Source organism: Phocoena phocoena, chromosome 15 (assembly GCF_963924675.1).
Source record: "Phocoena phocoena chromosome 15, mPhoPho1.1, whole genome shotgun sequence".
NCBI classification, from domain to species: Eukaryota; Metazoa; Chordata; class Mammalia; order Artiodactyla; family Phocoenidae; genus Phocoena; species Phocoena phocoena.
The window spans coordinates 35873917-35898197 of NC_089233.1; the positions used below are offsets into that span (position 1 = coordinate 35873917).

Below are 24281 nucleotides of genomic sequence, written 5' to 3' on the forward strand. Positions count from 1 at the left end.
TCAGCGGGAGGCGAAGCCCGCCACCAGCAGGGGCAGAAGGGGCAGCAGGGGGGGCACGGACGGCCGCCCTGCCGTCTGACTGATCTCGCACTGACAGTCGCAGGCTCCTGGCTTAAGGGTCGCTTTGGGGGGTCTGGGGGCAGAGCAGTCCAGAAACTTAGGGCCCATTGGTTGGGGGGAGTCCTGCTCGGCTTTGACGCTACCCTTGGGGAAGCGCCAGTAGTGGGCGCCCTTGAAGAAGTAGGTGTCACCTGCGGGGAGGGAGCAGATGCTTCAGGGGCTGGTCCAGGCCTGCCCCTCCCCCCGTGCAGCTTCTCTCCCGAGGGCTCTCCCAAACCCCGGGACGTCCTCTAGTTCCCCATCCCTCGGCCTCTCCTCGCGGGCGCTCTCTCCCACCTGTGTTGCTGACGGTGACGTCGTCGGGGGCGTGCGGTGCCCCCTCCCAGAGGCTCAGGTCGCGCGGGTAGTCGGGGTCCGGGCGCGCTGCGGCCTCGTCGTACCGCCAGTACCGCCTGCCCCGGATCAGGTAGGTCTTCCCGTTCAGCGGCCAAGAAAACACGGCGTCCACCTCCTCTCCCGGGGGCAGCCCCAGCTCCGTGAGCGGCCGCGCGGCGCCCTCCAGCTGCCGGTCCTGGAACACCCAGAACTGCGGACCTGAGTGGGTGGGGGGAGGGGCAGTGAGCGGCGCTGCGCATGCCCGGAGCCAGCCACGCCTTGGGCCCCACTCACCGCTGAAGAGAAGGATCCGGCCGTCCGGATGCCGGGCGTAGGCGGCCTGGATGACCTTCACCTGGGCCGGCAGCCCCTCCCAGAAGCGGTGGAGCCGGGCGGGCCGGGGGGACACCAGCTGTCCCGAGGGCTTGACGCGCCAGAACCACGGGCCTACGGGGGAAGAAGGGGTGGGCATGTGGGCGTGAGATGAGACGGCAGGAGGTCTCCTCCCCAACCCCCCTGCAGTGTGTGGCTCGAACACAGCGCTAGGTTTCCCCTCCCACCGCAGGTTGGGCAGGTCCATCTGAAAATCAAGGCTGCAGTGGCTCTAGGGTGACCGGCTGATCCAGGGCTTTCCCCTTTTTAGCACTGAAAGTCCTGCGTCCCTGCAAACCTCACAGCCCCGGCGGGCGGGTCACTCTTAAGTGGGTAGGAAGCCAACTATATGGGGTCGGGGAGGTCCGAAGTCACTTACCTTTGAAGAAGAAAGTTTCGCCTCGGATGTTGGCGATCGCGTCAAAATGGCCATCACATCGATCAGGAACGGGTTGGGAGGGGCTGGGAAGGAAAAGAGAGGTGAACAGAGAGGGTTGGGGGCCCCTCTCCTTTTACTTAACCTGGACGGCATCCTACAAGGCAGGGATTCTTACCTGCCCATCTCGTGTAGGAGGACCCTGAGGTTAGGGAGCTCACCCAAGGCCTCACAGCAGGAGAGATACTCACCTGTCCGGGGGCAGGGCAGGGGGCGGGGGAGGAGGAGCCAGGGGTTTCCTTGTGGGCTTGTCAAGTGGGGTTTGGGGTGCTTTCCCTGTGGAGAAACCGTTAGAGAGCGGTGAGTCCCCTGACCCTGCTGCAGAGGCTACCCGGCGAGCGCCCCATCGCTCCTTGTACCGTAGAGCTGTTGCAGGCCTTCGAGGTCGTCCTGGGACAGGCGGTACTCGGTGGGGTTGTCCACCGGGCCCTGGTAAAAGGGCCTCATGATGGAGTTGGGCGCTGAGGAGTGGCCCAGGCCCAAGGCGTGGCCAAACTCATGAACAGCCACAGCAAACAGGTCCGTCCCTTCGCCATCTGGGGAGGGAGGGAGAATGGGCTGGAGCTGTGCCCCACCCCCACCCCTAGCACCCCCAGGCCCCGGGGAATGGGGCCTTCTGCTGGGCAGAAACAGCCAGGAGACCCTCAGAGGTGGCCATGGCCTCCTCTACCCGGACACCCGCCCCCACCCCCCCAGCCATTTTATCCTTCCTCTCTGCATTCACTTATTTGGTAAATGTTCTTGAGTAGCCTTGTTTGGCCGTGCTAGATACTGGAGTGCCAGTCTGAAAAGAGCCACAGAGCAGGTTGGGGGAAGAGCAGGAGGAAACAGTGTGAATAGAGGAAGGAGCATCTTTACACTGACGAAGCCCCTTCCCCCAAAAAGGCAACATACAGAAACATTCTGGGGGAATCAGGAGCCTTAGGGTGTGTGCAGTTCTCTTAAGGGAGCTCCAGCCCTTGGAGTACCCTTCTCACAGCTCCAGTCTGTTGGTAGAGGCCCCCCACCCCTCCGAACCCTTCCCACTCCCACCCATGGGGAATGTTGGTCAGACTCCATGGCCCCACTCCCGCCCCATGGTCTGCCGTCCCGGGTTCACCGCCCCCCCCCCCCCCAGTGCCCACAACCCCTCAGTCCTCTATTTCCCCTCCCCCATCTCCCTCTCCCACAGCCTCCACCCCCACCCCCACCTCCCTGGGGTCCTCGCCTTCCCTCCCCACCACTGAAGACTTCATCCCTCTCAGAACACAAAGCTCCAGCAGGGACTCTCCAACCACAGCCTGCTAGCCCTGGTGCCCAGCCTCTCTGACCACAGAAGCCTCTTCCTTGGGGACACAGCCCAGGTGCCAGGACCGAGCCTCTCCACACTCTCAGCTGCTGGCCAAACCCCAGCGCCTCATCGATTCCTGAGCCAGTGAGAGGCCAAGGAGGGACAGAGACAGCAATAGAGGCAAGCAGCCCCGCCTGGAGGTACGGATTTCCCCAGATGTTGATCTACTTCATGGAAATTTCTAACTAGAGTGAGCAGTGCTGCATGTGGGTTTATTGGAAGTAACCTGGTGAACTGAAAAGCAAATTTCTCTCCACCCCTCAAGGCCACTAGGCGAGAATCTAAGGATGAAATGAGTGAGTCATAAGCAGAGTAGCAAACACTTGTCCCCATTTACTTTTCACAAACCTCTACCTCCTATCCCCATTTTACAAGTGAGGAAACTGAGGCACAGAGAGGTCAAGTTAAATGACAGAGCTGGTACCCTGGCTGTGCTGGCCTGCAGCTCAGCAATGATTTCAGATGTCTTGGTCAAACTCGTAAGTACTGATGAATTCCCATGTTGACTGTGGATTTTCTCACTGCACTGAGCGCTTTTTCTAAGAAATTGGAGGACAGGACGTTTGGTGTCTTAATTGGGTAGATCTTTTTCATATCTCACCACTCCCCCCAACCCCGCCTTGCCTCGCCTTTGGCCGCACCCCTTTCTTGCACCCTTCTCACGCTATTCAGCTGGGGAAATTACACAACCATGCAGATCCAGCCACATGAGACTCCCGGTGCCCATCTCTGGGGGTCCTCAGCACCTCCTCGCATCCTTGCCCACAGCCTCAGCAGGCAGCTCCTTTGCTCTCTCCACTCAGCTTCAATTCCAGACTCATAGCCCCTTCAGCCCGCTACCCAGCCCCAGTCCCAGCTCCCAACTCTTAGATGACAAATGCTGACAAATGCATTTCCTATTTCATCAAGACAGGCCGCTGATGTAATCTGTAACTTCCTATGCATCGGGCACAGCACTTCATCTCCCCCAGCTCACCTCCTGCCTCTTGCCATGCCCTGGGCGGAGGTCCTTGCCTCGCTCACCTCCTCCAGGACAAGGACAATGCCCCACCCATCCGTTCATCACTGCATTCATGCATGCATGCATCCAGCTGTCCATCCATCCATCCGTGTGTCCGTTCATCCATCCATTTATCCATCCATTAATCCATGATCCATGCACCCATCCCCCACCCCTTTCTTTCTATTGGCTCATCCACTGTCCCTGAGTGCTCAAGACTCCCTCATCCTAAGACACCCCCTGGACCTGTCTGCCCCCGATCCATATCCCTTCTCCCTCCCCAACAAGTTCTCTGGTCAGTGGTCTGAACTCAGCCTTCAATTCCTCAGCTTCTCTCACGCCTCTGTAGTCTAGATTCTCCTGCCACCCACCAAGCCTATGGGCACTAAGGTCACTTTTTCCCCAGAGGGCCAGATCCAGGCATAAATAACTTACTGGATGATTTGCTGCCCTGCTCACTCCTGTCCACTTCCTCCTTTGCTTTTGTTCTTGGTCACCTTTCAGCCTGTTTTTTTTTTTTTTTTTTTTTTTTTTTGTGGTACGCGGGCCTCTCAGTGTTGTGGCCTTTCCCATTGTGGAGCACAGGCTCCGGACGCACAGGCTCAGCGGCCATGGCTCACAGGCCCAGCCACTCCACGGCATGTGGGATCTTCCCAGACCAGGGCACGAACCCGTGTCCCCTGCGTCAGCAGGTGGACTCTCAACCACTGCGCCACCAGGGGAGCCCTCAGCCTGGTTTTTCTCCATTTCCTTTCATTCCTCCTTCCCTGCCACCCTCCTCTTAATTGTGGGACGCCCCACAGCTCTGAACTTGATCGTCACATTCTACATTCTCCTGGAACCTTACCCCCAAGTACTGCCAACTCTCAAATCTGCCACCAGACCCAGCTCATAGCAGCTGGCAGTGAACAGCCTGCTCTGTGCTGAGAGCTGTAGGTGAATTATTCGTCTAATCTGCAAGCCCATGGGACCAGCACATACTATTATTATCCCCACTTCTCAGATGAGGAAACTGAGCACATTGAGGTCAAGTAACTGATACACGCAGCAGGCAGAAGAACCCTGGCTCGAGTTCCACTTCAACCCGGAGATCTTAAATGCTGCATTACACAGCCTCCCTATGGTGGATTTGTCTATCTATGTGATCTGCACCTCACCCAAATCCTCTACAGAGCCTGTGTGCCCATCCTCCGGCCACCCCCTTCCCCAGGAAATGGCTCTCCCTCCTGGCCCAGCCTCCCCTTTCCCTGAGCAGTCTGCAGCCAGTGGCTGATCGATGTGGGGAGCAGGGGGCTGGAAGAGCTGGGCCCCCTTCCTCCAAGCAGAACCAGCCCTGTGGCATCATTTATGCTCCAGTGTTCCCTGTGGGGTCAGACTCCTGTCCAGCTGAGACCACATCCTTGCTTAGCTTCTTTCCCCAGTCCTCTCCTGCTTCCCTTTCCCCTGAGAACATGCCCCCAAAAACTGCTTGCACAAGAATTTTCCTCTCAAGCTCCAGTTCTGGGGAACCTGACCTAAGTTGGAGGAATCCAAATTCTAGTGCAAGATACCCGACCACTAACACACCACCTGCACTGACCAGCCAACCAGCACTGCAGGCACACGTCCCAACCTGAGCTCACCCCTGCCTTCCCGAGTCTGCTCCTCCTCCTCCCCCACTTCCCACCTGCATTAACAGGACACCATCCTCCAGGGGCCTTGAGCCAGAAACCTGGCTGGTACCCAACCATCCTCACCCCCCTTCACCCCTAGAACCCAGTCGGATCCCAATCTTTGCCCATCCTGACTAGACTCCCCTCAGAGCTGCCCACTGCCCTCTGCCCCCACTCCCATCCCCTCCACCATCTCCCACCTGGACCCCAAGATAGCTTCCTGCCTCCCTGTCCCTATCTTGCCCCCAACGGCAGCCAGTGGTATTTCTAGAATGCAAAACCTCCCACAGTTCCCACTGCCTTCAGAATCCTATCATCCAGACCCCACCATGTGCTGTCTAAGACCCCTCGTGGTGTGAGACCTGCCCTCCAGCCTCTGTAGTCCCCTCCCAACACCATATTTTTGCCTTCCAGCCCCAAATGTCCCAGGCCCTTTCTCCCCACAGTGCTCCCACCCCTGACTCCCCTGGCCTCAGAGAGCTCACTGGCTTGTGCTTTCTTATGTGTCCCCTCTCCCTCACCCCCACCCCCACCCCTGCCCTGCATACGCCGGGAGAGTGGGACCTCAGGCACTAGTTGGCACTCAGTATATATGTGTGGAACAAACAAAGTCACCACTTCCAGGAAGTCCCCAGCACTCAAGAGCTTTGGATCAGCCTTCCTTTGAGCACCCCCAGGCTTGAGGACATCCTCTGTTGTGATTCCCCGTGGTTGTGTCACCATGTGTAGCAACTGCCAGTTACTCTTCTGACTCAGCTGCTGGCAGAGCTGTGTTTTTGCCCCTTTAAGTCCTCAGCCCTGCCTTGGAGCTGAGCATCTAACAGGACTCTGTGATGGGCAATTTTCTGTGTTAACTCGGCCAGACTATGGCGCCCCGGTGCTTGATCAAACACCAGTCTAGATATTGTTGTGGAGGTTATTTTATAGACATGGATAATGTCTATATTCAATTGACAGTAAGTAGAGCAGATCACCCTCCATAGCGTGGGTGGGCCTCGTCTAATCAGTTAAGGCATTAAGAATGAAAACTGAGGTTTCCTGGAGAAGAAGGAATTCTGCCTCAAAGACTGCAACATAGAAATCCTGCCTGGGTTTCCAGCTGGCTTGTTCTGCAAATACCAGACTCAGAAGTGCACCACCAAGTCACCTGAATTTCCAGCTTGCAGGCCTGCCCTACAGATTTTGGGCTTACCAGCCTCTGCAATCCTATGAGCCAATTCCTTAACACACACACACACACATCCAACTGGAGAAGCCCAACTGATACAGCCTCCATAAATAAAGGTAATTTAAATTTAATTCTTAAGGACAGACAGATCTGGGGAGAGGATCTCTCAGAAGAGGGGAGAGTGTACCTTTTGACCCAAAAGTCCAGGTCTCCTCATCATCGAAGTGAGTGTCCCCAGAGATGGAGTGCTCCCCAGGGAAGAAGGCATGGGCGAGGGTGCCCCCCTGCCCGTCAAAGGGGTAACTGTCCTGGTGATAGGCCCGGGCAAAGTCGATGAGGATATCAGGCTCCATCGGGCCCTGAGAACCCACTTCCTGGAATTCAAGGCCTGACTCAACACCCCAGGTGGTCAAGGCATGGTGCATGAGGGTCCGCACTGTCTCCTGGCTCAGCACTGAGCCCTGGGGGAAGGAGTTTACCCTGGAAAGAGAAGGGGCGAGTGAGGGGGGCCAAGGAGAGAGAAGGCAGCCACTCACTCGAAGCTGGGTCAGGCAGGCCCAGGGTGGGAGAGGGCGCCAGGACCTACCTCCACGTCAGGGTTCGCTTCTTCCACACACTGCCACTCAGAGCATACCGGCGGCGCCGCCTGACCAGCCCCGCCGCCCCCAGCACATCAGGCAGGGAGCAGCGGGGCTTATGCATGGCGGCCACTGTCACAGGGTCTGGGGGAGAGGTTGTGGCAGAGGGGGGTCACCAGTAGGCACCAGCTCACGTTCTCCATGGGGAAACTGAGTCTCATAGCACTTCAAACACTTGCCTAAGAAGGCCCCACATCTTCGATTGGAACCCAGGCCATCTAATTCTGGAAGCTAGCTCATACCAGACTATGACACTGCCCTTCTGGGTAGTATCACTCTCTGCACGGCCCTGCATGGACTCAAGAGTCTCAGGCCAGGATCTGGGCATCCTGCTTCCCTGAGCCCTGGCCGCTGGCCTCTAGAGAAAGGAACCCTGGGGGTGCAGTGAGAACTACTCTCTTGGAGGCTGGAACCCCTGGGAAGTTGCCCATACCTCACACACTAGCTCCCAAGTCCCCATCACATCCAGATAAAGTTGAAAGTCCTCAGGCCAGCTGGGTCTCTGGTCTGTGGCAAGCCCCTCCTAGGTCAGATCTCCTGGAATCCCCTTTACCAGCTTGGCTCCATCCCCAGCCGTCCCCTCACTCCAAGTGAAGGTTGAGGTGAAAAAGAGCAATTGAGGGCTTCCCTGGTGGCGCAGTGGTTGAGAGTCTGCCTGCCGATGCAGGCGACACGGGTTCGTGCCCCGGTCCGGGAAGATCCCACATGCCGCAGAGCGGCTAGGCCCGTGAGCCATGGCCGCTGAGGCTGCGTGTCCGGAGCCTGTGCTCCGCAATGGGAGAGGCCACAACAGTGAGAGGCCCGTGTACCGAGAGAAAAAAAAAAAAAAAAAAAAAAAAAAGCAATTGAGCACATCCTGTTGCCCAAAGGGTCCTACCTCCCCTCGTAGCTTGACAGGACCCCTCCACCTCTCTCTTCCTTTCATTTAACCCAACAGATGAGCCTCTCAGCTCTACCTCCAAAATATACACCCTGGATTCAGCTGTGTCTCATCACATTGTTGCCTGAACACTACGTGCCTCCTTCCTGGTCTGGGTGCTCCCCACCCTCCATTCTCCAGCAGTAAGCAGAGGAAGCTTAAAACTGCAAATCACCAAAAAAAAAAAAAAAAAAAATTGCAAATCACATCAAGTTGCCTCTCTCCCTCAAACCCGCTCAGGGTTTCTTATCACACTTGAAATCAAACCAAAACACCTTTCACGGCCCCTGATCAGGCTCTTATTTAGCTCATCAGTCCTCCTTTCATTACAGGCATGCAAGCCAGTGTCTGCCACAGGGCCTTTGCACTTGCCTGGGACACTCTTTTCCCACATCTTCCCATGGCTGTTTCCTCCTCTTTGTGTCCTACGAATTCTTCAAGTCATATGAGCTCCTCCCAACTCATATGACATCTTTCAGAGGGGCCTGCCCTGCCCAGACCAGCTCCCTGAATACCATTAGCATTTTATTTTCATCAGAATGCTCACCACTATCTGAAATTAGTTTGCATATTTCTGTTCTTGATCTGTGTGTGTCTCCCTCTAGAATGTTAGCTCCAAGAGAGCAGGGACCTCATTTACCTTGTTCACTATACCAGTGGAGCCTGAAATGACCTCACATGTCATTTATCAAGAAGAGATTCCTGATAAACACTTACTGAAAGAGGAATATCTTAGAACCTCCGAGTTGGGACCTGAGGTCAGCATTTCATAGCGCCCGTGATTCAGATACACGGGAGGTTTAGAAACTGCGGTTGGTTGGGTGGGCAACAACGGTCAGGCTGGGTGCGGAGGCTGGGCTGGGGGAGGGGATGGGGGCCACATACCCAGGACGCCTGTCTCCGGCAGACCCGCAAACCTCTGCATGACCTTGATCGCATCCCGCAGCTTTGCAGGGCTCTGCAGCTGGGCCTGGGCAGGGTGAGGTGGCGGCAGGTAGCCATAGCGGGTCAGCCAGTCCTAGACCAGAGGAGGGAACAGGGGAAGCAGGAAAGGTCGAAGAGATGGGACTTTCCCTTCCCACCACCATCCTGGAAGCCCCACCTCTCACCAGACATGGATAGTCCAGAGTCCTCAGCCCCGGGTACTGGCCTGCTCCCCATCTCAAGGTACAGGCCCTCCAGCCCTGGGCTTGCCCTTGTTCATCTGTTCCCAAGAGTCCCCACCTCCCGACCATAGCCCCTTTCCAGATTTCCAAATTCGGGCCCCGAACCTCCTGACGGATCCAATAATTCGGGTCCCCTGTCTCCATCCCCGGTCACTCTTTGGACACTTGAACCGCCCCCAGCTTCCTCTGAACCCGGGAGTCCAGGCCCCGGCTTCCCTCTCCCAGACCCCTGCAGGTCCAGGAGCCCGCGAACCCCGGCACTCACCACGCCCAGGCTCACGTCCTGCGCGGAGGGCTCCCGGGCGCGCGCGGGTGGCGGCAGCAGCGGAAGCAACAGCGCCAGGAGCCGGAGCATAGCGCGGTCCTGCCCTGGCAGCCGGCGGAGCTCGAGGGGACCTGACCCGCGCCGCCCTGGGGATCCGGGGATGGAGATCAGGGGCCCAGATTGGCTCAGGGGACCCGGCGCGGGATACGAGGAGTGGGTGAGGGGATGGGGGACCGCTCGGGGATCCGGGACCCTGGGAGGCACGATGCGGGGGGTACAGGGGCGTCCAGCGGAGGGCCGGCAGAGTTGAGAGGGTGCGGGAAGGGGGTGGAAGCTCGGGCTCCGGGTCCGCGACGGCCACCTCTCGGGGATGCGGGCCAGTCCTGTCCGCGCCGACGGCTCCTCCTCCGGAGTGGAGCGGCGGGCCCGGCGGGGAGGGGCGGGTCAGGCGCAACCCACTAGGCGAAGACGGCGCAGCAGGGGAAAGGGCCGGATCTTCGGTCTTCCAGCGAGACGAGGCGGGCCGGGTGGTGACGCAGGACCCCTCCTGGACCCAGAACCTCTCCTCCGAGCGCTACACAGATCGCGGGGCGCGGCCCCAGCCCCGCCCGCAAGTTTCTCTTCCCAGATCCCGGCTCCGGTGGGACTCTCCGGAGCGCCGCTCGCTTCTGCTTTCTCAGATCCTCGAAGCCGGGCCCGGGGGAGGGGCGGCTCGGGGTCCTCCCCTTCCCCCAGGCGCCCTTCCCGGAGACCCCAGGACGCTCGGCCGGCCAAGCGCAGGGGGGATTTCCGGGCGGCGGGAGGCTGGGCCGCTTCCCCCTCCGCGGGGCCCTGGCACGCCCCCCGCCCCTCTCCGCCCGCAGTCCCCGTGTGCGCGCGTGCGGCAGCCTGTGGCCACCGAATTCATTCCCCCAATCACGTGGGCTGCGCGGGTCTCTGCTTCCTACGCGGTGGTCCTAGCAACTCTAGATCCCAGACCCGGGGGCTACTTCGGGGCAGGTACTAGGCATTTAAAAATCCAGTAACATGCTCGCAGGAGCTGGAGCGCCGGCCCCGGGCCGGGAGCGCCGGGCGGAGGAGGGGTGAATAGGAGGAGATCCCGGAGGCACAGCCGCCCCTCGCGCCCCCCGGGGAGCCGGGTGCTGGGAGGCCGAGCAGCTGGAGAAGGATGAGGATGAAGGTGGGGGTGGACTTCCTGGCGAGGGCGGCTGAGTGAAAGAGCTCAGTCTGTGGCGCAAGCAGGGCAGCCACAGGACCCCATGTGTGTTTTAAACAAAATAAATAGTGAGCAGGATTAGCAAGCTAGAGATGCAAACTAAAACACTGAGATCCTGTGCTGATCCGCTGGGGCTGCCATAACAAACTACCACAGACCAGGTGGCCTGAACAACGAGAGAAATTTATTTCCTGACAGTTCTGGAGGCCGGAAGTCCAAGATCAAGGTGCAGGCAACGTCGATTTTTCCAGGCTTCTCTTCTCACCTTGCAGGTGGTTGTTTTGTCCCTGTGTCCTCACGTGGTCTTTCCTCTGTGCCCACGCAGCCTTGGTGTCTCTTTGCGGTCCATATCCCTCTTCTCATAAAGACACCAATCACATTGGATGAGGGCCCACCCTAATGGCCTCATTTTACCTTAATCACTTCTTTAAAGGCCTATCTCCAAATCCCCACATTTTGACTGGGGATTAGGACTTCAACATACAAATTTAGGGACACTGGTTCAGTCCATAATGGATCCCGTATGCAATAAAAACGTCCACTCCTTCTCCTGGTGTTTCTCCTTTGCTCTCACACACTACCACACTCACAATGTTTAACATCTGACACCAGATGTGTGGGGTTTTTCCTCACATCGGGCAATTCTCTGTGACACCAGCTGGGTGTCCTACGATTCTTCAATTCTGATAGTAACCAGAGTTATTGAAGACCCCACAGGTTAAGGGTTCAGTCCCACGAGACTGCCCCCTATTTCAGATGCCAATCACAAGTAGGAGGTCTCCAGGTCACCCCAGGTTCTGCCAAGTTGGCTACAAATCAGAGGTTCCCATGACTTCCCCCTCCTTGGACTTGATAATCTTTGCTAGAACAACTCACAGAACTGGGGGAAACACTTACTTACATTTACCAGCTTTTTATGTAATAAAAAAATAGGATAAGGAATATAGATGAACAGCCAGATGAAGAGATACATCAGGCAAGGTCTGGAAGGGTCCCCAGCCCAGGAGCTTTTGTCCCCGTGGAGTTGGAGTGCGCCACCCTCCTGGCATGTAGATGTGTTCACCAACCCAGAAGCTCTCTGAACCTCATACTTTGGGGATTTTTATGGAGGCTCATCACGTAGGCATGATTAATTATTAACAATATCCAGCCCCTCTTCCCTCCCTGGAGCATGAGAGGTGGGGCTGAAAGTTCCAAGCTTCAGGTGACCAGCCCCCATCCAGGAGCTATCGAGAAGCCCACCCAGAGTCACCTCATTAGAACAAAAGACACCCCTATCACCCAGGAAATTCTGATGGATTTAGGAGCCTTGGGTCAGAAACTGGGGACAGAGACCAAATATTAGAACAAAAGATGCTCCTAGTACTCTTATCACTTAGGAAATCACAAGGGTTTTAGGAATTCTGTTCCAGGAACCAAGGGCAGAAACCAAAAGACATATTTTCTATTATTTCGCAGCCCACCCCCTTGTCTAGCCATGGAATCTTTACAGCAAAACAATATGCAACTTGAAAGATACTGGCATGTTACAGAATCCCATGCCGTCAGCAATCACTCCAGTCCATCATCATATCACATGGAAGTGTCTGCCAGGGTGAAGCCGCTTAGGGTCTCGAGTTTCCGTCTGATCTTGTCAGGTTCCAAAAGCAGGAGTGGTTTTGGCACATATGGCTTCACCCTTCCAGGCATCTGGTATAATCGAGCTAACAGAGAATATCATCTCTTGCTCTGAGCCTCTTTCAAGGTGTTAATGTAATACTGGATTTCCCTCATGACATAATTCATTTATCCATTACTTTTTTTTTTTTTTTTTTTTTTTTTTTTTTTTTTTTTTTTGCGGTACGCGGGCCTCTCACTGCTGTGGCCTCTCCCGTCGCAGAGCACAGGCTCCGGACGCGCAGGCTCAGCAGCCATGGCTCACGGGCCCAGCCACTCCGCGGCATGTGGGATCCTCCCGGACCGGGGCACGAACCCGCGTCCCCTGCATCGGCAGGCGGACTCTCAACCACTGCGCCACCAGGGAAGCCCTATCCATTACTTTACCCTTAGCTACTGTTCCTCCTTCTCTACATTGACACCCAAATGCTTCCACCTTTGGAAGGGATGTTAGGTTCGGCCACTGTGCTGGTCCAGATTGCAGGCAGCTATACTAGTCTAGTCGGTGCCTCCCCCTCGGTCCACAGAGGTTGAGGTCACACAGGTGCAGAACTGGTGGGCTATCTTTACCAGCATCACTATAGCTGCATTCACTGTCAATGCCAATTTTGTCAGAGGAGGTGAAGGCACATCCTGCCCCATCAGTCCCGTAGGAATTCTGACATAAGGTTTGAAGTATAGTTGCAATCTCTTATTTAGGAATCATCACTGTTTGGGGCACTTGTATTTGCAGCCCTGGTCATGGAACCAGGTAGGAAGAAAAAAAGTTGTGATGATGTGGGGAAGAAAGAAAGAGAAAAAAAATGAGTTGTTATATGAGCATCCTCCTCCCTTGGGATAAACTACATAGTCTTACCAGCATTTCTCCCCACCCTGTCTTCCCCAGATCCACCAGAAAAACAGAGACATCTACCCAGTGGGGACACTCCTTTGGCCGCACTCACACCTGTGTTACACAGGGAGGAGTATAAGCCAGCTCTTTAATTGTCCCATTTTAAACAACTAATGCTTTAACTGCTTGCTCCAATTCTCTACCAAACTAGTACTCTGGACATTATGGGCTATAAAGTGGGGTCCTTGGTCTGAAGAAATGATGATCGGCCACCCAAATTGTCACAATATCTTCTGTTCCAGTTCTTTTATATTATTCTGAGCATTTGCATCTACCACCAGCTAAGCAAAGCCCAGTCCAGAATCGGTGTCTATTCCCGGCAGGACCCATCTGTACCCCTCAGGGATACCAGCATTAGTCTCACTTGCCAGTTAGGATCCAGGCCTTCCCCCCAGGGAATCTGCCACATAACTATCTCCATTCTCTGTCTCTTGCTTGTTGACAAAACAGCTCTTATTGGCATTTCGTGCCTCAGGGGGTACAAGAGGACCATGTCCAGATTCAGCCCAACTCGGCATTGCTGTAGGGACCCCGTGTCCATTTACCTCATGGGCCCAGGTGGCAGCCACCTTAAGGGAACACATAGGAATCTCTGCTTATTAAGTTGGAAGGGGGTTCCAAGGATGGACATTGACGTGCCATGTCCTACTTTCAAGCACCCCTCAAATTTCCATAGTTATTTCCACGGGGCTGTGTCCCATATGGGCATCATTTTATTTATTTATTTTTAATTATTATAATTATTTTTTGGCCACGCTGTGCTGCATGTGGGATCTTTGTTCCCCGACCAGGGATCAAACCAGTGTCCCCTGCAGTGGAAGTGCAGAGTCCTAACCATTAGACCATCAGGGAATTCCCTAGGTATCCCTTTAACAGGCCAGGTTTCCGTTGCCCTCCTGCCTGACCGTGAGTCTGTAGAAACCAAAACATAGGGAATTTCACCACTGCCAATTCTCCCATCATGGCTAGGAAAACAGCTTGCAGTTCAGCCCACCAGACTGATCTGTTTTCACATTCTTTGATCACAGTGGTGGCTTTCCAAAGAGGAGGTTGTCTGTTCACCTTGGAACTGCTGTCCACAAACCAAGCATCTTCTTTTTTTTTTTTTTTTTCCAAGCATCTTCTTGTTGGTCAGTCGAGAGCTGTTAATAGGGCACTCACTGTCCAAGTGGTGGAATCCAGAGCTGCTCACACAGATCTGGATTCAGTCCTCAGAGAAGAGAGGCTCCCTCCTCGTGATGGTCTCCCCAGGCAGCACCATCTTGTGAAAACCATTTCCATCTTATGATGGAACTCTTCTGGGTTCTGCCATCCCCATTAGAGCATTTCTCTGACATCACCCTAGACGTAATGGGTATTTCAGGTTTTAAGATCATTTTATGTCCTTCAGTCATGGGGTAGCTTCAATTAATGTCTGAAAACAAGATAGTAAATAACCCTGGAAACTCTCCAGTTGAAAGTCCCAGTAGTCATCGCTGGGGGGTGCTCACAGGCTTTTGCCTTAAGCCCCAGTCTACAATCCACATAGGTCTACCGCACACAGACTCTGTCCCTGCCAGCACCCTACCTTCTATTCAACGCTGTGTAGAGTCGGGCAATCTTACTGGTTCCTGTTCAGCACGTCCAAGTAACCTTGCTTGAAGGGAGGATTTGCACACCTTCTGTTTCACAGTACTAGTTGAAAGTCTGATGGAGTATTCCAATTAGTAGAATTCCAGTTAGTAGAACTTTTACCTTAATTCAATCGACCCTTACATTCCTAGAAGTGGCCTCCGCTGGGACTCCATCTACAGGTTTGGAGTTTACAATACCAGGTAGGGGAAATATTCCCAGCAGGACATAATATCCATTCCCATAAAACAATAGGTAAAGGAGACACAGCTTCTTTACATAAAGGTTGTTTAAACATTCCAACTTCCATAGTCTCATGAACTCTTGCACTTCTAGTTCTGTTTTCTCAATCTAATTGCCACCAAGTCAGGGCTTCACCAACAGGTTTTGGTACCACAATGAGTGGTGAGTGGGGCTCCTGTGTCAAGGAGTCCTGGGAAGTTCCCTTCTTCACTCCCCGACTGTTTCACCCACTGTTGTGCAAAAGGCTTTGGATTGGAGAAGATTCTGGGAAGATGGTGGAGTAGGAAGCACCAGAAATCTGTCTCCCCACCTGGACAACAATTGCACTGGCAGAATCTGTCTGATGGAACTATTCCGGAAGCCTGAAGGCTTACAACTTCCAGGGGAAGGCTTGGACAGTAAATGGCCATCAATTTCAGCTCTCAGTTCAGTAGTAGCTGCCCATCCCCCACCTGGAGAACTTGCAGGAAGGAAGGTGAGCAAAAAAGGACCCTGTCCTCCGAAGATGGGGGATCTGGGCTCTGACGGCTGAGACTGATCAATGCTTCTGATCAGGGAGCTGTAGACCGAGGGGCGGCAGCCATTCTTGTGGCAGCTCCCCTGCTGCTGCAGCCCCCGCCCATCTGGCTGAAGTAAATGCCAGGGGATTTAAAGGCCCCGGACCCCTTTATAACCCCTTTCTTTTTTTTTTTAAATTAATTTTTATTGGAGTATAGTTACTTTACAATGTTGTGTTAGTTTCTACTGTACAACAGAGTGAATCTATACGTATACATATATCCCCTCTTTTTTGGATTTCCTTCCCATTTAGGTCACCACAGAGCATTGAGTATTAATCCCCATCTTTTAACGATTTTCCCCTTTCAGGAGTCAGACATTAAAGACTAGAATATTAAAACAAAACAAAACAAAAAACCTGCATCTATGGAGAAAATTAGCAAGTGACCGCGTGTGCCCAAGGAAAGGCTCAGAAAAGACCTAAGAACACATTAAGTTCACACCTCAGTCACAGAGACAGCCTACAACATTCCAAAAAAAAAAAAAAAAGCCCCCAAACAACAACAAAAAACAGCAAACCCTGGGGAGGGGGAGAATCTGACTTCCAGAGTTACCACATTATTAGATTTAAATGTCCCAGTGTTCAACAAAAAATCACAAGGCACACAAAGAAACAGGAAATATGGCCAGTTCAAAGGAAAAAAAAATCAACAGAAACTGTCCTTGAAAAGACTTAATGGCAGGCAACTACTACAGGATTCCACTCATTTGAGGTACTTAGAGTACTGAAACTCACAGAGACAGAAAGTACAGTGGTGACTGCCAGGGGCCAAGGGTGGGGAGAAGGGGTAGTTTGTGTTTAATGGGGACAGAGTTTCAGTTTTACAAGTTGAAAGAAGTTATGGGGATGACGGTGGTGATTTCTGCCCAGCATTGTGACTGCATGTAATGCCGCCAACCTGTACACTTAAAAATGGTTAAGATAGGGCTTCCCTGGTGGCGCAGTGGTTGAGAGTCCGCCTGCCGATGCAGGGGACACGGGTTTGTGCCCTGGACCGGGAAGATCCCACGTGCCGCGGAGCGGCTGGGCCCGTGAGCCATGGCCGCTGAGCCTGCGCGTCGGGAGCCTGTGCTCCGCAATGGGAGAGGCCACAACAGTGAAAGGCCTGCGTACCGCAAAAAAAGAAAAAAAGGTTAAGATAGTAAATTTTATATATGTGTATTTTACCACAATAAGAAAAAAAAGTTAATGTGGAAAACAAACAAAAGAAGGCAGACAAAAAAATAGATCATGCTATATGATTCCAGTTATATTTAGCAAATGCAAACCAAACTAGAGGGATAGAAAGCAGATCAGTGGTTGCTTGGGTGGGGTTAGGGGGAGGCAGAAGGGAGGAATTGAAACCGAGCAGAACACTGCGGTACCCCCGCCTCCCCCCAAGTACAAAGGCCCTTCCAATGTCCCCTGCCTCTTGTTTGTAGAAAAGCTGAAGTCTCCCAAGCCTCCCTGAGTCACAAAAGAGCAGGCTCAAGCAGTTAATGATCAGGACAATAGAGTCATAGAATCTTTCAGTGTCTGATGCACATTCTTGAGTTGCTTTACAGATACTGTAACTGTCCCCCAGAGGGAAAAAGCATGATGACCAGACTGCAGCCATGACATAAGCTGCTCCATTTTGAGCAGTACTGACTCTTTGGCTAGCACAATTCCAAGTAATGGCCTCAAGAGAATGTGGTTAACACTATTGCTCATAATAATCTGTATCTTTGTGGGCGTCAAAATAATTGTAGCTCGCTAGGCCCGTATATGTAAGTGGGCAACTAAAATTGTCAGCAAAGAGATGTTATAGAAGCATGTCAATATCTTCCACTCTAAGACTACGACACCCTATGTCAGCAGGAAGAAGTTACAGAAGATGGACCTTCGCCCCTAATCCCTTAGAAATGGAGTGATGTCTGACAATGGGGATCTGTAAGCAGCTTTTTGCAGGAAAGAGCTTTTTGCAGGAAAGAGCTCTTTGCAGGAAAGAGCTCTCTGCAGGAGGTCCCTTTTGTCTTGTCACTTTAGCAAAGCCATATTGTAACTAACCTCCGGCCCAAGCACACCTTTCTAATCTTTTGATCACACAATACTTAGCCTAACCTGATTCTTTCCTTAGATCAAAAAAATAGAAATGAAGAATAAGGAATTAACAGATGACTAGATCTTTTTCCTAGCTTCCCCTTCAGTAATCTCGTGAAGAAACTGTGTGAACAAGGTGGCATCTAAAGAAAGATCACAAGGACTCGACAAGGCTGCACCCAACGGGAGATGGTGATGATTCTGACCCCCTATCTCAGTGATTAACTGAGGGGACTTCCCCGGTGGCACAGTGGTTAAGACTCCACTCTTCCAATGAACTCAGATCCTACTAGCCAGCGAGGTGCAGTCAAAGAAAAAGAAACTGACAGTCAGTGATTAACTGAAATTACCTCCCCTTTAAAAACTTTCATGGCCAAGCAGAATCTCCAGAGCTGGTTCTGGGACTTGAGTCCGACTTCTCCCCAGGTTGCTAGTCCCCTAATTTTTTTTGTTTTTTGGCCATGCTACGCATCATGCGGGATGTGGGATCCCGGATCCCAACCAGTGATTGAACCCATGCTCCCTGCAATGGAAGCGTGGAGTCTTAACCACTGGACCACCAAGGAAGTCCTTCTTTCCTCGCGTTTTCCTCTTTGTTTCATTCCTATCAATATTCGTTTTATTCACCTTATTTCTTAATAACCCTTTAAAAATGTTCACCCTGCCAAGACCTGTCTCTTGTCTCTTGATTCTCTCCTCTGCCTTTCCCCATTTTCTTTTTTTTTTTAAATAACTAAATTTATTTATTTATTTTTGACTGCGTTGGGTCTTTGTTGCTGGGCTTTCTCTAGTTGCAGCGAGGGAGGGCTACTCTTCATGGTGGTGGATTCTCTTGTGGAACACAGGCTCTAGGCGTGTGCAGGCTCAGTAGTTGTGGCTCGCAGGCTCTAGAGCACAGGCTCAGTAGTTGTGGCACGCGGATTTAGTTGCTCCGCGGCATGTGGGATCTTCCTGGACCAGGGCTCACACCCATGTCCCCTGAATTGGCAGGTGGATTCTTAACCACTGTGCCACCAAGGAAGTCCCCCCATTTTCTTGTTAATTAACCTAATTTTTTTTCTTTAGTAAGACCCATGAGGGGGGAGCTGGGACCGCAGATTTATAAGGCTTCCTGAACTGTCCTTCAGTTTTGCAGCAGTCAGGTTATGTGGGGTACCCATGCAAAAGGGCCACCCCCCAACCAGAGGGTGGTCGGGGTAAGGGGCATATTTTGTGGGCGAATATTCAAGTCATTTTAAAGCCAGCCCCAGGTGGCTAGCATACAGAGTTGTCAGCCACTTCATCTGCAGTGTTCCACTTGGCATTTATGGGGCGAGATGGATAGTTCTCCTTCTCAGGGTAATCAGACCTTACTGTGGCTTTTATTCAGTCTACCAGGCTGGCTGTTCCCTCGGGAATAACCTCCTGTGGGTCTGGATCACTTATAACCATCTGTGATTCTTTCATACTGAGCTGTGGGTCCTGAACAACCCAGACATGCCCTTCCACTCTGCAGACTCAAAACCAAAGAACAGCCCCTAAGCTAGTTACTCTCACAATCCATTTCAAGAAAGTGATGATACTGATCCACGAAATGAAAAAAACCCTCCACACTGTCCCCCTGTTTTCAGCAGTTTCTTGGTTTTGCCCTTCCCCCACCTTGACTACCTTCCTGGTGACCTGAGGTCTCAGAGGTACTTATGGTTGTCCCTGCACGACTTTTCCCTCAGTGGGTGGCATTAGGCTAGTGGCCAAAGCTCAGACTCACCAAAATCTGATCAGTATCAAGGTTCCACCCAGCACTCTCTTTTAATTTCATTTTAGCTATTACCAATAACAATAAACAATTGAATCGTTTGCCGTTTTCTTATTAGTTTTCATTTCCTTCTGCCTCAATTGAACCAACTCCCTGGGAGTTGGGTCCATCCCTAAATTCCATTGCCAGCTTTTACCTTTAGTACCTGAATACAGCACAGCTGCTTCTCCAGGCCATGGATGACCACGTGGCCACCAGGAATCAAAATCTCCGCATCCCCTGCCCTTTTATCCTTTCTCTTCCCAAGCCACATGCTTCCATGAGTTCTAGGAAATCCCACTTCACTGACACCAACTTAATGAAAACCTCACTTCTCCTGGCATCCCTATTTACAAGGATTTCAGGAGCTTTGTACCAGGAACTGAGGGCAGAGACCAATATATATTTTTTCTATTATCTCACACCATGTTTGTCATCGGATTGGCAAAAATTAAAAAGTCTGATGATGCCAAGCATTAGCTAGCTACGGGCTAGATGAAACTCACACTCTGCCGAAAGGAGTGTGCGTCCTGGTTGCTCCGTGATGGGATCAAACCCTCCACACAAAATTTGGTTCAGAGGTGAAGACTGATGAGGTCACACATAGCCAGAGAGTAGGATAAGATTGATGACTCACATAATGAGGCTTCCTGGGAGGAGCAGGGCAGGTTCCCAAGCAGGTCAGAAATGGCTTGAGAGAGTGAGGAGGGGCTTTCACTGTGGTTAGGGGGTGAGGCTGGATTGAGGGCCCCTCCACACTGGCCAGGGCTTTCCTGAATTCAATTTCCTGCCTGTGCAAGGGAGCAAGCATCAGGGCCTTCTTATCAGCTTGCCCAGATGTGGGACACAAGAGGGAAGAGGGAAGCCTGAGGCTTTCAGGCTATCAGCAAACATCAGAAATGGAGTTGGACTTCTGATTACAGAGTGTAAATTCATATCTACCCTTTGGAAACCGGTTGGGCGATATTTAATAAAACTGAAGAGTATAACCTCTGTGGTAGGTAAAAGATGGCTGCAAATTCTTCTCTACACCTCCTGTGGGGAGGTGGAATCCACTCCTTTCCCCTGGAACCTGGGCTGACTCAGTGCCTTACCTGACCAGTAGCATGCTGTAGAAGTGATGGTTCTGGGAACTTCTGAGTCTTAAGAAGCCTGGCAGCTTCTGCCCAGGCTTCTTGGAACCTCGTTCTTGGGGAAGTCGGCTGCCACGTGAGGAGTCTGGGATAGCCTCGCTGGGAGGAAATCCAGGCAGACGCGTGCAGAGGCTGCGTGAAGAAAGAAACGCTATCTCGTCCCAGCTGACCCAGCTAGCCAGCCCAGGCGCCAGACTTGGGAGCGGAGAAACCATCTGACGACTCTAGCCCCGGCCACCATCTTACCTGCAACTGCATGAGATCCCGGCAGAGCCCAGCCAACCCTCAAAACTGTGAGAGAGAAAACCAAATTGCTGGGCTTCCCTGGTGGCACAGTGGTTAAGAATCCGCCTGTCAATGCAGGGGACACGGCTTCAAGCCCTGGTCCGGGAAGATCCCACATGAAGCCTGTGCGACACAACTACTGAGCCTGTGTGCCTAGAGCCTGTGCTTTGCAACAAGAGAAGCCACCACGATGAGAAGTCCACGCACTGCACCGCAATGAAGAGGAGCCCCCACTAGCCACAACTAGAGAAAGCCCGCATGCAGCAATGAAGACCCAACGCAGCCAAAAATAAATTTTAAAAAAGTTCTAAAGAATAATTTAAAAAAAAACTTGCTGTTCCAAACCTCTAAATGGTGGGATAGTTATTACCCAGCAAGAGATCACTGGAACACCTCCCCCCACTGATTTTACTTCTAGAATGATGACAGCATAAAATTTCCATCCAAGTGTCCATGGAGATCTACGTACAAGGATGTGCATTAGAACGTTGTTTATAATGTTGAAGAAGTGCCAGAAGACTAAGTGTTCATTGATAGGAGACTGGAGAAACAAATCGGGGCATAAACATTGGATGAAATACCTTACAGCTGTTAAGAACAAACTAAATCTAAATACATTATCCTGGATAAGTCTGAGAAACATTTTGGAAAACAGCTGCTTGTATTCTTCCCCCCAAAGTCAATATCCCGAAAGACACATAAGAAGGCAAGGGGAGTGGGACTTCCCTGGTGGTCCAGTGAGTAAGACTCCATGCTCCCAATGCAGGGGGCCTGGGCTCAATCCCTGGTCAGAGAACTAGATCCCGCATGCATGCCACAACAGAAGATCCTGTGGGCCACAACTAAGACCCGGCACAGCCAAAATAAATAAATAAATATTAAAAAAAAAAAAAAAAAGAAGGCAAGGGGAGTATTTCAGATGAAAGGGGTCTAAAGAGAAATGTTCAGTCAATCACATGTGATAATGGTACATGATTATGTAGAGGGATATCTGCGTCCTCAGAGATGCAAGGTGAAGTGGCCAATGCTTTAGTAAAATGTGTGCGAGTGTGTGTCGTGTAAGAGAGCGAGAAAGCAAATGTGGCAAAATGTCCACCACTGGGAGCTTAAGTGGAGGGTATTCATTGTGTTATTTCAGCAACTTTCCTTTAGATTTGAAACTTCTCAACCCTATTGATTCCACTGATATGTATGACATGGATGAATCGCAGCAGCATTACGCTGGGTCAAAGCAGCCAGGAGCAGGGACTTCCCTAGCGGTCCTGTGGTTAGGACTTGGTGCTTTCACTGCCACGACTCCATTCAGAGAGCAATCTGGAAGAGGCAAAGTAAAGCAGATCAGTGGTTTCCAGGGGATAAGACCTGCGGAAGGAGCACGGGGAGCTCCGGGTGATGGACCATGGAGCTGGGAGAGCAGTGTGGGAGAGATGCCCGTCAGGGTCTCAAGGAGGAGCCAACACTGCCCACACCTTGATTTCAGGCTTCTGGCCCCCAGAACTATGAAACAATACATTTCTGTTTTTTGAGCCATAAATTTGTTATGGCAGCCCTAGGAAATGAATACCTACCAATAAAGTCAATTTTTTTTTTAAGTTGGGAAAAAACTTGGAAATATCAGGCTAAATGAAAAAAAGCAAGTTACAGAACAATGTATTCAGTGCAAAACATTTTATAGGAAAGTTTTAAATGCCCCAAACAATACTACTTATTGTTCATGGACTCTGTAACTGTCGTAAAAGCCCAGAGGCGCCTTGGTCTGGAAGTGCGCCATTCCCTGGGTTGCCTCACTGGAGGGGGTGGGGCATTCTGCTGGCTTCCGCCACCCAGCAAAGGCTGCCCAAGTCCTTGTGAAGTCTGTGGAGGTTTCCCCAGGGAGGAGACACCAGGACTCACCAGGTGGTTAGGAAGGGGGGGGAGAGCATTCAGGGCCGAGCCAGAGCTTGGAGGCTCCAGGAAGCTGGCTTGCTTGGGGGGTGGCTGGAGACCAGAGGGCTGGGTTATTATCATCCCTGCTCTTATCTGGACATGTCCCAGCATCCCTAGGGCTTCTCTGGGGCCACTCTGTCGCTCTTATCCATCTTCACCTGTGATCAGCAGGGAGGCTGGGGAGAGGGGAGCTGGGGGACAGGGGAGGGGCTGGAGGCCAGGACTCAGGTCCAGCAGGGAGGCTGGAGGCCAGATTCAAATGTCCAAAGAATGACTGGGGCTGGGAACCAGGCAAGCTGGGATGAGAGGTTGGCCATGCAGCCACAGACAAATCACTTTGCCTCCCTGAGCTGGTAACCTGTCTGTGAATGGCAATGACTTAATAGGGTTGCTGTGAGGATGAAATGCATTGTAATACGTATGGTGTCATTTCTTAGGGCCCTGCTGAGGATCACAAGCAGAGCCTAAGCGCTGGTACTTCACCCTCATTGAATTCTCAGAACTCCATAAGCTAGGAACTGTGATCGCCTCTGTTTTACAGATGGGGAAACTGAGGGCTGCAGAGGCCAGTCAGCTGAATGACACAGGTACACACAGCTGACATGTGGCCAAACTGGAATTTGGACTGAAGCCATGTGATGCCAGCACCCAAGAGCCAAGCTCTTTTGCTGTTTGTTTTATTGGTGCCTTTCTGGTTTATAGGTCTACACCTCCTCCAACTTCCTGGGTGGACTGTGAACCTCCTTTGGGAGTAGGGCCTTGAGCACTTCATCTCCAGGTGAGCCCACCCCCTGCCTGGCAGGAGGGGGGCTCAGGGAGTGGAGTGTGGGTGCATTACACCTGGGGCCCCGGTGGTCCTGGTATTTGGAGGGAGTTAGGTGGCAGCACCGAGGCAAGGCTGGGGTGTCTCCAGCCCTCTGAAGTCTGCCAGGCTGTCCCACAGGTGCTGTGGGAGAATGTAGTAGCCTTGCCAGGCAAGGCAGCCCACAGACCCCTTTGCAATGTAACTGGTACCCCTGCTCTGTGCTGGCAGGAAACCTTGTCCCAGCCCTGGACATAGTAGTCCCAGCCCCTGAACCACCCCTCCAAGGAATCCTTGCATCCATTTCCCCACAAATCAGGAGTCCCAGCTCCCATCTTCCTCCTGTTTTTCTAAAACTCAGCCAGATAGGACTCCAGTCCTCCAAGACTCAGAAGCCCTGATCCCCCCCAGCCAGAGGGGCAGGGAACCCAGCTGATACTGGCTGGCAAAAGCTGATTATGGACATTTCTGCCCATCTCCACATTCAAGGATGTCACATCAGTAGCTTGAAATCAGCTTTGGAGGGAGTACTTACAGCACAGAAATTGGCAAAACCAACAACTCAGGGCATTCTTTTTCCCCAGGGACTCTGTTGTTAAAGTGTTACCAGCATACCATTGCTCCCAGCCCTCCATCTGTCCCTACTCACCAGGCCAGGAACCCCTTTTACAGGGACCCAGGGAGCCCTGGAAGTCTGAGGAGACTCCTGACAAGCCACCAGGCCACGGCAGGGGCATCCCCC

General features: G+C 52.5%; 1 protein-coding gene across 1 annotated transcript in view; it reads right to left on the bottom strand.

The window, feature by feature from the left end:
• The window catches only part of MMP25 (matrix metallopeptidase 25), a 25095-nt gene continuing 814 nt past the window's right edge, over positions 1 to 24281 (bottom strand). The window contains exons 2-13 of the mRNA XM_065893221.1: positions 10385 to 10608; positions 9646 to 9839; positions 9382 to 9527; positions 8836 to 8968; positions 6980 to 7115; positions 6581 to 6873; positions 1603 to 1779; positions 1435 to 1519; positions 1187 to 1269; positions 730 to 882; positions 397 to 654; positions 1 to 251 (exon numbers count right to left, since the gene is read on the bottom strand). Coding sequence (XP_065749293.1) covers positions 1 to 251; positions 397 to 654; positions 730 to 882; positions 1187 to 1269; positions 1435 to 1519; positions 1603 to 1779; positions 6581 to 6873; positions 6980 to 7115; positions 8836 to 8968; positions 9382 to 9527; positions 9646 to 9839; positions 10385 to 10608 — 2133 coding nt within the window. The remainder of the gene's footprint in view (positions 252 to 396; positions 655 to 729; positions 883 to 1186; positions 1270 to 1434; positions 1520 to 1602; positions 1780 to 6580; positions 6874 to 6979; positions 7116 to 8835; positions 8969 to 9381; positions 9528 to 9645; positions 9840 to 10384; positions 10609 to 24281) is intronic.